The 13,408-nt window shown below is 39.5% G+C and overlaps 1 protein-coding gene across 1 annotated transcript; it reads right to left on the reverse strand.

Moving 5' to 3' along the window:
- Positions 1-7,470: 7,470 nt before the first annotated feature.
- On the reverse strand, positions 7,471-8,013 carry LOC131226027 (uncharacterized). The gene has a single exon (XM_058221679.1). It carries the CDS (start codon positions 8,011-8,013, stop codon positions 7,471-7,473), a length of 543 nt encoding a protein of 180 aa, XP_058077662.1.
- Between the last annotated feature and the right edge of the window lie 5,395 nt (positions 8,014-13,408).

Raw genomic sequence — 13,408 nt, forward strand, 5'->3', positions numbered from 1 at the left:
TCATCTTGCCCACTTGTTTGAGGGTGCATGATATGGAATACTCACCTTGTGAGAGATGCATATTTTTTCATTAAGTTCATGAATGGCCTATTACAAAAATGTGAGCCCCCATCACTAATGATGGCTCGAGGCGTTTCGAACCGGAAAAGAATGTTCTCTTTTAAAAACTTAACGACCGCTTGATGGCCATTGTTCCGGCATGGAATCGCTTCAACGTATTTAGTGACATAGTCTACCGCTAGCAAAATGTATAAATTCCCAAAGGATTGAGGGAATGGTCCCATGAAATCGATCCCTAACAATCAAATGCTTCAATGATCAGAATGGGGTTCAAGGGCATCATATTTTGACAGGACAATGCTCCCAACTTCTGACAATGCTCATAAGCTTTGCAAAACTCATGAGTGTCCCCGAACATAATAAGCTAGTAAAAACTACACTGTAGAATCTTGTCCATTGTCTTTTTAGCAGAAAAGTGACCACCACAGGCCTGAGAGTGACAGAAGGAGATAACACTTTGATGTTCATTGTTTGGCACACATCTCCTTAAGATTTGGCATGGACAATATTTAAACAAATATGGATCATCCTAAATGAACTAACGAACCTCAGCGAAGAATTTTTTCTTATCTTATGCAGTATAATGTGTCAGCGTGAAACATGTGGCAAGATAATTAGCAATATCAGCAAAACAAGGTGAATGAGAGACTTTGAACAATTGTTTGTCAGGGAGCATGTCTTTTATATGTGTCGTCTCAAGGGAATCAAAGAGATCATATGGTCAGACACTATGTTCTCTACTCCCTTTTTATCTTTTATTTCTAAATTAAATTCTTGGAGTAGGAGGATCCATCTTATCAGGTGGGGCTTAACATCATTCTTAGAAAGAAGATACTTGAGCGCCGCATGATCTGTGTTGGACTCAACCATTGGCTATCGGATATTGGGTATATAATACCTACGTCCAATAGCTTAATAACCTCAGCTTTAAACACTTCTTTCATGTATGGATTTAGTCTACGTTATGGTTGTCGTGAGGTCTTCGCATTATCCTCAAGATGAATGTGGTGAATACAAATCGAAAGGTTAATTCCCTTAAGGTCCACAATTGACCATCCAAGGGCTCCCTTATGCTCAATGAGAGTAGAAATGAGCATACTCTCTTGTTCTTACTCAAGGTGGAAAGAAATCACCACCGGGTATGTCTCATATTGACGTAAATAGACATATTTCAAATCAGAGGGCAACGGTTTTAGGTCAAGCTTCGGTGTCTTGAGGTTAGATGGTAGAGGCACTACATTAGTTTGGGGTACTAATTCTTCAAATTGTGGCCTCCATCGGTTAACTTCAAGTACCGACACAGTATCAAGCATGACACCCGTCTCCCTAATCATATCATCATAAAAATCATGGGAGTGGGCCAAGCACGTCTTTAGAGGGTCATAGGATAAGGTCAGAAGTGTTATATCTTCCACAAAATGGTCAATCATATTAATATCATGGAAATCATCATCTTCCTCTAACTGTTTGCCCATATTGAAAAAGATATTCAATTCCAATGTCATATTTTCAAAACATGACTCCATTCTTACAATTAATGATTATGTTTGAAGTGGCAAAGAATGAGCGACCAAGAATGATGGGAATTTGAGTGCTCATGTCCACGATGGGTTGAGTATCCAAAACGATAAAATCTACCGAATAGTAGAATTTGTCAACTTGGACCAACACATCATTGATTATCCCTCTTAGTACACGGACTGAGCGATCGACAAGTTGTAATGTGGTCTGGGTGGATTTGAATTCACCTAGACCTAGTTGCTCATAGACCGAGTATGGGATCAGATTTGCGCTCGCTCCTAAGTCAAGAAGTACGTGCTCAATCCAATAGTTCCCAATTACACAAGGGATGGTTGGGCTACCAGGATCTTTGTATTTCTGTAGCACATCTTGCTTTAGGATAGCACTCACTTTTTCAGTTAAAAAGATCTTCTTTTGAATATTTTGCTGTCTTTTGGTCGTGCATAGGTCTTTCAGAAATTTGGTATATGAAGAAATTTGTTTTACCGCATCCAGTAAAGGAATATTGACCTTCGCTTGTTTCAACACCTCTAAGATGTCCTGAGAGTTAGAGAGAGGTTTTGGTCCAATCAACTGTTGGGGAAATGGGGCAATCGGATTCCCTTAAGGTTCCGGATCTAATTCTTGTGGGGCATGGCTAGATCTATCATTTTGCACTCTTCCGGGTCCTTAGGCTTTTTAGCCCTAATTGAGAGGGTTTTGTCAATGGTCTTCCCACTCCTAAGAGTGGTGATAGATTTAGCTTGCTCCATCTGATTTGAAGAGCTCGGGTCGCTAACTTCATATTGTGGTTTTGGATTGAGAAGAGGTTGAGCTGGAAGGCTCCCTTTGTTCCCAATCACACTTTTAGTCTCGAGTCCTTATATGGCCTTTGTGAGGTCTTGAAAGACTTGTAGCATACCCTGATTGAAAAGCTCTTGATTTTGAAGATGCTTTAAAATCGGATCCTCCTGAGGTTTCCCTTGATGTGGAATTTGATTAGGGAATCCTTGAGGTGTAACGGTTTGTCCGTTTCTCCAACTAAAATTTGGATGATTTTTCCAATTAGGATTGTATGTGTTAGAGATGGGTCCACTAAAAGGTCTTTGGTAATTATTCACGGCATTGGATTGCTCATTCAATACCTCTTAAAAGGTAGGTATTGTTGGACAATTTTCAGTTGTGTGAATGTTGCAAGCACAAATATCGCAAATAGTTTCCTTAGCCCTATCCTTCTTTAATTCCATGGTCTCGAGTTTTCGGGTGAGATTAACTACTTTAGCATTAATATTATTTTTCTTTTTCATGAGATACATTCCACCCCTCTCTTTGGATTGAGTCAACCTAGATGTGGTGCTTGATTTTAGGGAGATGTCCCATGATTGTGTTTTCAGCAAGCTTATCAAAGTAGTCCCGCACATCATCAACATTTTTATTCATGAATTCTCCATTATACATTGTATCAACCAATTGACGCTTGGAAGATGTTAGTCCATCATAGAAGAAGTTAGTGATGCGTCACATTTCAAAACCGTGTTGTGGGTATGGACTGATAAGATCCTTGAACCGCTTCTAACATTAGAAGAATGTTTCATCTTCCTTTTAGGCGAAGTTCATGATTGACTTTCTAAGGGTGTTCATCTTATGGTATGAGAAATTTTTCTTTATGAACTCCCTTGTCATGTCATTCCATCTACCAATAGATTGAGGACGTAGTGAATGCAACCACGTCTTAACTTTCTATTTCAAAGAAAAACGAAAGAGTTTCAACTTGACCATGTCATCGGACACGTTTGGAAAGTATAGAGTGGCTATAATCTCGTCAAACTCTTTCAAATGTAGTATGGATTTTCAGATTCAAGCGTATGAAATTTTAGAAGGAGTTGGATCACCCCTGGCTTGATATCGATGTCTCCCGTATTTTCTGAAAAAATCATACATGAGGGTGTACTTACCCCCGCTGGTTGTAAATAATCTTGCAAAGTACGAGGCGGGGTGCTTGATCCACCTCATTCTCATCCTGGACTTCCTTAACCTTAGGTTGAGGTTCTCTTCCCTGTTGATTGACTGGTTGATTGGTAGCCATAACCTCAATTAATCTGAGGATCTCGAGTGGTGTCCAATCTTGTGATGAATAAATAACCCTTCAACCAATTTTCCTTCACTCAAGAGATGTCGAGTGTTGTTATGGACCTACTTGAGCATGAAACACTCTCAGCCCTCAATTTCAGATTCTAACATAAACCTAAAAGAGAGAAGAGAAATCTATAAATAGAAAGAGAGAGGGAATTAGAAAGAAGTTACCAAATTAGAAGGTTCCATGTTAAGATCCTGCAGAATAAAATAAAACAAGCTAGTTTTTCTAAAACAGAAATTCTAAAATTAGAAAGTTTCTAAAAATAAAAATAGAAAGATGGGTTTTATATATATATATATATATATATATATATATAATTAAGAAAGCAACATAGTTTCTAAAAACAAAAAAGGAAAGTTTCTAAAAACAAAAAATAGAAAGTTTCTAAAAAAAGGAAAAGTTAGTTTTTAAAATCAAATTAGGAAAATTTCTAAACCTAAACTTAGAAAGTGGTTTCTAAAATAATTCAGAAAAACTCTAACCTAAAAATAGAAAGTAAAAAAACCTTAATTTTAACCTAATTCTAAAACTAGTTAATTTCAAAAAAAACCCAACCATTAGTCCCTGACAATGGCGCCAAAAACTTGTTCACAACCCTAAGTGTAGGGTCGCGAGGCAGTAATAATATCGGTGAGACCAAGGTAGAATCTATAGAGACTGAACTTGTGTGTCTTTTGAAAGTAACTAGAACTAGAACTAGAACTAGAAGAAGATGTAAATTTAAATATGGAAATAAAGGGAGTAATTGTGATGTATGGAATTAGAAACTTAAAAAATTAAAGATGGGAACTGGGGTTTCCAAGGATCTACTTGTAGAGATCAGGGAGATCTATGCTTGATTTAAGGACACAACTGAAATCAGAGTCCCATCTTATCCAATTGGAAGATATCTCAGTAAAACCAAATCTAAACTTCCTTTGACCTAATTCTCAATGGATGAGAGGTGTGAGAACTGGAAGTGATTCCATCATAAAACTATACCCAGGAGACAAGGCAAACAACAGGATTTACCAATCCCATAACTAACCTAAGAGAATTGTGAAAGTTAGGGAGGATTCCATCATTTAACCATGCCCAAGGGATAATGGTGAACAACAAGATTTCCTAATTTCACAATTTCAATACATGAAAAGAACATACTCAAAGTTATCGAAAATCTATTATAATTCGAGTCACAACAAACCATTAAAGACTGAAAGCATTTCTTATAATCAAAGTAGAATCAAAGAGAGTTCAACATAAACATGAATCAAAGAAATAGAAACATCCTATCACGCTACAAGCTTCACCTCTTAGCCCTAGTTAAGAGGTTTAGGCAACCATAGACATGATTGAACTAAAATCTCTTACGAAAAGCATAAAAACAACTAAGAAAAAAGAAGAAAAAATCTTGGCGACAACTTCTCCACACTTTTGCTCCACTCCTCAAACCCTAGGAGATGCCTACGAACATCCTAGGGACCCTTATTTATAGTTTTGCAACTCAAACTTTCGCATCGAGTTGGAAAAATCCGAAAACCTCCTCAAATTTATGCAATTCGTGTGCTATCCACGTAACCTTCGACTGATCGAGGGTTTCCTTTGACTGGTCGAAGATGACAGGATTTTAGAAGATTTTGTCGCTGGAGTTTGAGTCGAGGAATCCTCGACTAGTCGAGGGAGGCAGATTTTTAAGGTTCCTTTTCTCCTTTTCAAGTTTTCAATGCTCCTCATTCCTCACTTAGTTTTCTTGGATCTTTAGCATGTGAATTCTTCATTCTTGGTCTCATAAGGTCCATTCATGACCTTGGTGATTCTTGAGCGTTAAATCCATACTTTTAGCATCATTTTCAATCTAAGCCCTTAAATTCACCTTGCAATACAAACATGATTAAAATAGAACACTAAGTATTATCATGTTTATAAAACCAAGTAATAAATGGAATCCGATATGCAATATTTGACCCTCAACACCCTTACACCCAAAATTACGATATATATATCATCCAATCCAATAATGAGATTTTACCATATGACAATCTCAAATCTCAGCCATCCAAACTTTTTTCTACTCATGAACTTTGCAAGAATTATAAGAAAACCAGGCTGAGAGGCTATAAATAGTCTCATTCATTTCTCATTTCAAGCATCATCAAGCCTCCTCAAAAACTTTCAAGCATCTCTTCTCACCCTTTAGCTCCTTAGCGTAGCCATCTCTCCACTAAGGAGATAAAAGATCCTTAGGGAAGAGAGTCCAGCTTAGATCAAACTGTAATCCGACTATGACCCTATCCTCTTGGGCCAACAAATTTTAATCCAAGCCACTCAATCCAATACTACGATACTTCCATCCATCAAGTCGTCTAATCTTCAATTAGCTTCATCTAATTATAGCATTAGAATTGTGCAATATCCATTCCCTTCTCAATCCCTTACTTATCACATCCATTAACAATTTGATACTCAGTTAATTCAAACGTACGCTCTGAGGCTTGCCGACCTAGTCGGATCCTACCCATCAGAAATTTGAACTGATAGAATTAACATACGACCAGTAGTCGAGGCGAATTTATCTAGATAAGATTGCAGCTTATCATAAGCCTTGCATTGAATCCAACATCATTTACATTGTTGCATCATTTGTGCACGAGAACTATGTCCCAACCCTCAAGAATGATCAAATCTTGGGAAGTAGAGACCGTACATTAGAATGGGCAAAGTGGGTGCTTAACACTGCTTTTTCTCTCTATAATCGTGCTCCCTTACTTAAAATCTTTTATCACAGGTCAATGAGTCATCTTAAAGCAAGAAATCTTATGATTCCCTAGTCTAACGTTTTTACATGATCTAACCGACCATGGGTTCGGATTAACTGTCTAGTGGCAACTTTGGTAAAACTTAATACTCTTTTAATTGCAATGCAAAACCCCTTGAAAAAGGCACCTGTGGAAGCACGCGTTGATTTCATTTGGAATCCAACATGCATCCACAAAATGATGACTCCGCTGGGGATGTTATCAAAACATCTAAAGCCACTAGGATAGCAATCATTGAGCTTTCAGCTACTAAAAATATATATTCGCTGACAGAGCAATTGGTGAATTTCCAACCTCTGAAATTGCAATTAAATTGTTTGTTAGTTGTTGGAAGTGTCAATGGTTCACATCTCATAAGTCATCCAAAGTTTAAATTATTTCATTGCCACTTATTGTTTTGTCACATGATGTAACTCATCAACTCTTCACCTGATGTTACTCATTGTTTGTCCTCATGTTATCGTGGAAATATTTCTTGCACTTTCGAATAAATGCTTATTGTAACTTTCAAACGAAGATACTTATTTAAAAGGAAAGATGTTAGGGTAGATTAGGGTAATCTTTTATATTTGTTAAAAAGTTGTATCCGTTGGAATCTCTGTATATCTCGGCCATCTCCGCTCAGTGAAATAAGTTATAATTTTCAAAATGTAGTTCATTATTTTAACTTTCGTTTTGGCCTTATCTTTCACATTTGAAGATCCTACTTATAGTTCATTTGAAATTCTAATTTTCAGTTGAGTGGGTGCATTTCTCCTTCTAATCATACCTTCAATTTTTTTTTAAAAAAAAAAACCCAAAAATAAAATAAAAATGGGAACAAAAATAAAAAATAAAAAAATGGGAACAGATGTTTATTATTCTCAAATATGAATATAAAAACACTCCAATATTTACAGCAATACCGCACCACTCTCAATGAAATATTACCCCTGGAAGTAAAAAATAATAAAAAGGAAAAAAAAGATCCGATTATCCTCAGCTCGTGCTTCTGTGGAGCATTTCATTGTATTCTAAGTAAGAAACCTGTCTTTGTAGTTTCATCTGCTCATAAAACCTCGCAATAAACTCCTCCGCCTTCGAATCTATCCCTTCATCTCCACCATTCAAACCATCCCCACCACCCCCATCTCGGTCCCCACTACGATCGTTACGATCTCCACCGTCCACATCACGTCTAAAGTAGCTACTTCCATCTTCGCGATCATAACTACCGTTATTATAACCGTCGTGGTCGAGATCGTCATTGAAATCGATGGATGGGTTAATGCAAGGAATATGAGGGAGGTATCGGAACCTCATCGAAGAAGGCCATTGCATCTTGGAATGGAAAAGGGGAGTCTCGTCAAAGGAGAATTCACGCTCGCCGTAGTAAATGGAATCGGATGGTGGAGATCGGAGCCTCTTGAAGAGATCGAGAATTGTACCTTTTTTGAAAATGCCACCTTTCCGAGCCCAGAATAAGGCTAGGCGGAGAAGGTTCCATGCTCGGTTGGTAAATGCAGTTCTCTTCTTCGCCATTGTTGCTGTTGCTTTTGTTGCAGTTGTTGGTGCTTCTTTTGTTGTAGTTGTTGTTGTAGTTGTAATGACATAAGAAAGGAGTGAAAGTGAATTGAAGAGGTTGGAGGAGAGAGTCTGGTTTTATAAGGTGATTGTTGTACGCGGTTTTTCCAGATGGAGTTACGTAAGTTGTCAGAAAAAACGAAAGTAGGAGGTAGGAGCTCGTGATGACACGGTTAGGTATACGCGGCTGAAAATCTTGTTTGTTTACGATAATACCCTTGTTTTATTGAGGAAATTACATGAATAGCTGGTATTGGACTCTTTGTCGCTTTGAGAAGGATTAAATATGGTACTCTTGGAGAGAATGGATTGGGTACTTTCCCTGCCTGTCCCGAGATCAGGACAGGGCCACTTCATGTATGGGTTTTATCCACACCGTACATCCAGTTTTACATGTAATTTTAAGCTAAAATCCAAAAAATTACAAAGATCCAATGTTTAAGTGGACCACAAAATGGGGATTAAACTTTTACCATTGAAAATTTCTGGGGTGCCACAGAAGTTTTGGATCCATCTGTATTTATATGAACTTATGAACAGGTTGGATGGTAAATAAACATCACAGTGGGCCCTAGGAAGTTTCAACGGTGGGGACCATTAGCAGTGCTGCTTCATATGATGTGGCCTACTCCAACGTTGGATCTGCCTCATTTTTGGGTTTATATTCTAAAAAGACATGGAAAAATGGATGGACGGCGTAGATAAAACCCATGCATCACGTCGACCCTTAGATTGGAAGTACCCAATCCGCGCGCAGGGACATGGGCTTCACGATTTAATCAGTTTTCGTATCAAGCATCATACGGAGTCGGATTAGGTGTTACCCTTAACATGGGGCCCACCTTAATGATGTGTTGTATATCCACGCCGTACATCCGTTTTTCTACCTCATTTTAGGAGGTTTTCCCAAAAATTAAGAAAATCTGAATCGCATGTGGACTACACCACTGGAAAATGTGGTGATTGAACGGCCACCAATAAAAACTTCCCAGGGCCAGAGTAATGCCCACTGTGATGTTTCATTTCCATCCAACCCATTGATTAGGTCAATTAGATTTGGATTAAGGTAAAATATTAATATCAGCTTGATCCAAAAATTTTGTAGCCCATAAAAATCTTTTAATGGTTATACACCACTATTTCCAATGGTGTGGTCCATATGAAATTTGGATCTTTTTAATTTTTGGTATCAGTTTTTTTTTTTCTCTAAATGCTTTAGGGGTATATCATTTGATGGTCTCGCAGAGTGTGACGTGACATGCATTAGCTCAACTTAAACCGTCCAAATTGCAGGACCACCGTAGATATGTAATTTCAGAGAATCGCATTGGTCGAAGAATCCTGATCGTAGATTCATGGACACATGTTTGCAGAAATTGGACCGTTGGTTAGTTAAGTAATCAAATTGGTGTACTCTTTTATTTAAGATCTATCAAAGAACGGATCCACAATTTGTAGGCCTTAGTTTGAGTTACTTGAATGTCACCTAATATTTCTCAGTGCCCGTGTATCAACCATTGTACCCTACCAGAGTATCAAAGTCTTTATCTTTCTTCTCTTCTTTCTTTCGCACCACCTGGGTATCTCAAGATAACATGCCTTGTCTGCGGGAAGGACAGAAAAGCAAAAATAGCCATCCATGTAAACGCGTAGCCTACGCGGCGTTGATGGCATGATCATTTCTTCAAATGTATTAGTAGATCACATGCGTGTGGAGGCATGGGAATTACTGTACCTTCTAGCTGTGTGGATTACATCCATGATGGGTAGGTAGAATCCAAACCTTGCATCTGTCGAGGATCGCATCGGAACCGTACATACCAAGATTAATCCCTATTAAAAACCTCAGATGGGACACACTACAGGGTGCAATGTAGAATCATCCATAAAACATATTTATTCACTTCTTGTGGCCCACTTAAATTTCTGAATGCCTTGATTCTTGGAATTTCCGTTTATCGAGGTGGGGCTCACATGATGAACGGTTTAGATGGCACATATACAACACTGTAGAACCCATATTCCATCTAGAAGTTTCTTTGGCGGGTCCTGCTCTCCATTGTTCCCCATCGTTCCTTTTACTGTGGTCCATCTGAATTACGGATCAGGGAGTATTTTGCGAGACATCTAACAAGGACGCATCTAATTGACGGATTGGATGGAGCTCAAACACCATGGAGCCGCATGTTAGATTATACAACCAAGGTTCAGTAGATCCGCGCGCGTGTAGTGTCCTTCCTATCTGCATTGAGGCACACGTGCCAATATGTGGTTGATCCGAGCATTCCAGGTGGGCCACACTGTTTAGATATTCTGACTGAAAGTCAGGACGTTTTGGCTCCTAATGTGGGCCCGGAAATTCCAACTTCAGGCCATTAGCAACAGACCTTATCAAGGCCCAGTCCAGCCCATCAAACGGATTGGGCTCATTTTGGGCTGGATCTACAAGATGGAATACCGGCCCATAGATGTAAAAAATTAGGGTAGGCCCACATGCAGGGATGGTCCAGCGGTTTGAACCGTCCAGATTTTCGTTATCACCGTAGATAAGATTTGTCCAATCATCCATTCAATGTAACTTTCTTATGGAACATAGACAGTTCTGATAATCGGACTACACAACATGTAGGTCCCAGTGGGCCGCGATACAGATGATCCCAATAGAAGCAAGACGAACCCATTTGTTATTGGGTGTAAATTAGGTCCAGTTACAAATGGGCCCTGAGGCTAGGCCCAATCAAAATCTGATTAGGGTTCAGATGAGCCCGGGCCCACAACTTAGCCCAGCCCATTTTCAGATTTTATACACCGAGACAACGGTGTATTGCAGCAGAACCGACTAACGCCGGCTTCAGGCGCGGGTTTCTCGCAAGAAGATGAGGGCACGAGTCTCCTTCGTTTCTCTCACGTTACAAAAAAGAAGACCCCAAAAAGATGCCTTTAACTGCATGATTTGTGATGTGGGCCCCACCACTTACTACCTATGCCACCTGTTCTGCGCGTCCTCTCTACGTAGGCCCCACCCCACGATATTTACGTGGTTGGGAAGCGGATTGCATCCGACCCTGGTCCGACAATATGCCGTACTACCAGGGCTCTTGTGTGGCCCACCGTGATGTATCTGTTTATCTACGCCGTTCATCCATTTTTTCAAATTATTTTAAGGTATGAGCCCAAAATTAAAGCAGATCCAACGCTCAAGTGACCACACCAAATAATGAGCTTGGTTGGTCTACATGTCCGACCAGGGGTCGTAGGCAATCCGCTTCCATGTCTTTGCCATGCCATCTATAATATGAAATCGGATTGCTAAATGCTAACTGAGTAACTAAGTAGGCTCTTATCGTACTGAGTAAACTCAGTTGGGACCACCTTGAATGTATTTGGTCTATCCATGCCGTCCATCCGTTTTTCCATCTAATTTAAAGGATTGAGCCCAAAATTGAAACATATCCAAAGATCAAGTGAATCATATCACAGGAAACAGTTGGGATTATAATTTCCACCGTTGAAACCTTTCTAGGCCCCACAGTGATGTTTATTTGTCATCCAACCTATTTATAAGATCATAAAGACATCAATGAAGGGAAAACACAAATATAAGCTTGATTCAAAACTTCTGTGGCCCCCAAAATTTTTTCAACGGTAGATGTTCAATTCAACTGTTTCCTGTGATGTGGTCCATTTGAACATTCTATATGCTTCACTTTTCAGTTCAGGCACTAAAATTATCTGATAAAATTGATGGAAAGAGCGGATCAGATACATAAATCATGGTGGACCTCACAGAGTTACTCAGTACGCAATCCGCTTCCCTGTAATAATATGCATGGATTTACGTGCATGTCCCGTATACATGTTGTTCGTCGACCACCCGGTTCCCTCATCAACGTTTGTATAATAAGCTTATTCTAAGACGCAGTGTGTAGGTCCCACATTGATGTGTACATGAAATTCAATCCGTACATCATGTGCGCTTCGCTGTCTTCTCCACGGATCCTAAAGATCATGCTGATAAAAAAAAAAAACTTAGTTGCGCCACACCATATAAAATCATCCCAAAACCTCTAAAATCACGCGACGTGGCCCACCTGTATTTTGGATTGATCTTGGGGTGTTTGAACAATCAGGTGCGTGGTGGCCACATCTTCTGAACGGATTGGATGGGATATACCAAACACGTCGGGATCCACACACAATCTAGAAGGTTTTAATAATTGGGGTCCCCCATCCCAACTGGATCTGCCTGATTGTTGGAGTTGGTGTAGTTGAAGCTGTGCACCTTATAGATGGATTGGATGTGGCCCGTTCATTACAGTGGGCCCCACACACCGGTGTAGACTGAGGAACCGCTCAATTCTGATCAAGTACATTATTGCTTATTAGAATTTGGCCCATGATCCAGCAGTAATTCTTCCTGCCTTATTTTGGTGAAAATTCTTATGTGGGACCCACGTGATCCCACCTACGATCAACAAAGACCGTTGGATAAGACGAATTCATGACCGTAGATTGCATGTGACCACAAAATAACTTTGATTCGATAATCACAGCCATGCATGTGCAATGTCAGAAGGTTCCATTTGCAGGTCCTTCTTTGGATGCTGTGATTACTAAATCACGTTGATATTATGTCCATGTGCAATCCAGGATCGAAATCTCCTATCCAACCGTCCATCCACCGTGATCATGGGTGGGCCCACTTGGGTTGCACGTATAAATTCACGCTACGAAGAATTCTCGTTGGGAGTTGCATTTCTTTTCCATGTTAAACTTTCTTAACAAAAAGAACGTTTTAATATTTCAAATTTTTAGCTCGCATGGGAACTGTGGTAGTCTAGCATTGAGGTTAGTACGCTCACACCGTACACGTGGCATATACTCATGTCAGATTGGATCAATCAAATCGTGGGGCCCACTTTGGATGGGACATGGGACATGGGACATCGTCCAAAATTCACAGTGATTCGTCCATTCAGACCGTTTTGAGTCGTAGTCATCAAATGAGCTGTCAGGAAGAAAAATGGTCAGTAGTTGAAATTCAATGAGTGAAATTGGAGGGTTAGGATTTTCTGATCTGATTAAAATTTATGCCATGCCCCATCGACAATGGGCCCCGCAATTTAAACGGTCTACATCGACGGAATGTACCTGTGTAAAGTATACACGCATATCATATGTCTATTATGGAAGTGTAATTGCCGGAGAGAAATTGTAACCTACAGCCTATTTGTAGGTTAGCATATACGAGTTTCAAGGGCACTATTGAAAATAAATATAATAGAGGCATTAAAAAATAAATAACATGAGATCATTTATGGTGCGGTCCTTACTGAGGGGTCCACCTCGATGT

Source organism: Magnolia sinica, chromosome 14, assembly GCF_029962835.1.
Source record: "Magnolia sinica isolate HGM2019 chromosome 14, MsV1, whole genome shotgun sequence".
NCBI lineage: Eukaryota > Viridiplantae > Streptophyta > Magnoliopsida > Magnoliales > Magnoliaceae > Magnolia > Magnolia sinica.

Coding starts and splice junctions, on each gene's coding strand:
- LOC131226027 (XM_058221679.1), bottom strand. CDS start 8,013: ATGGCGAAGAAGAGAACTGCATTTACCAACCGAGCATGGAACCTTCTC.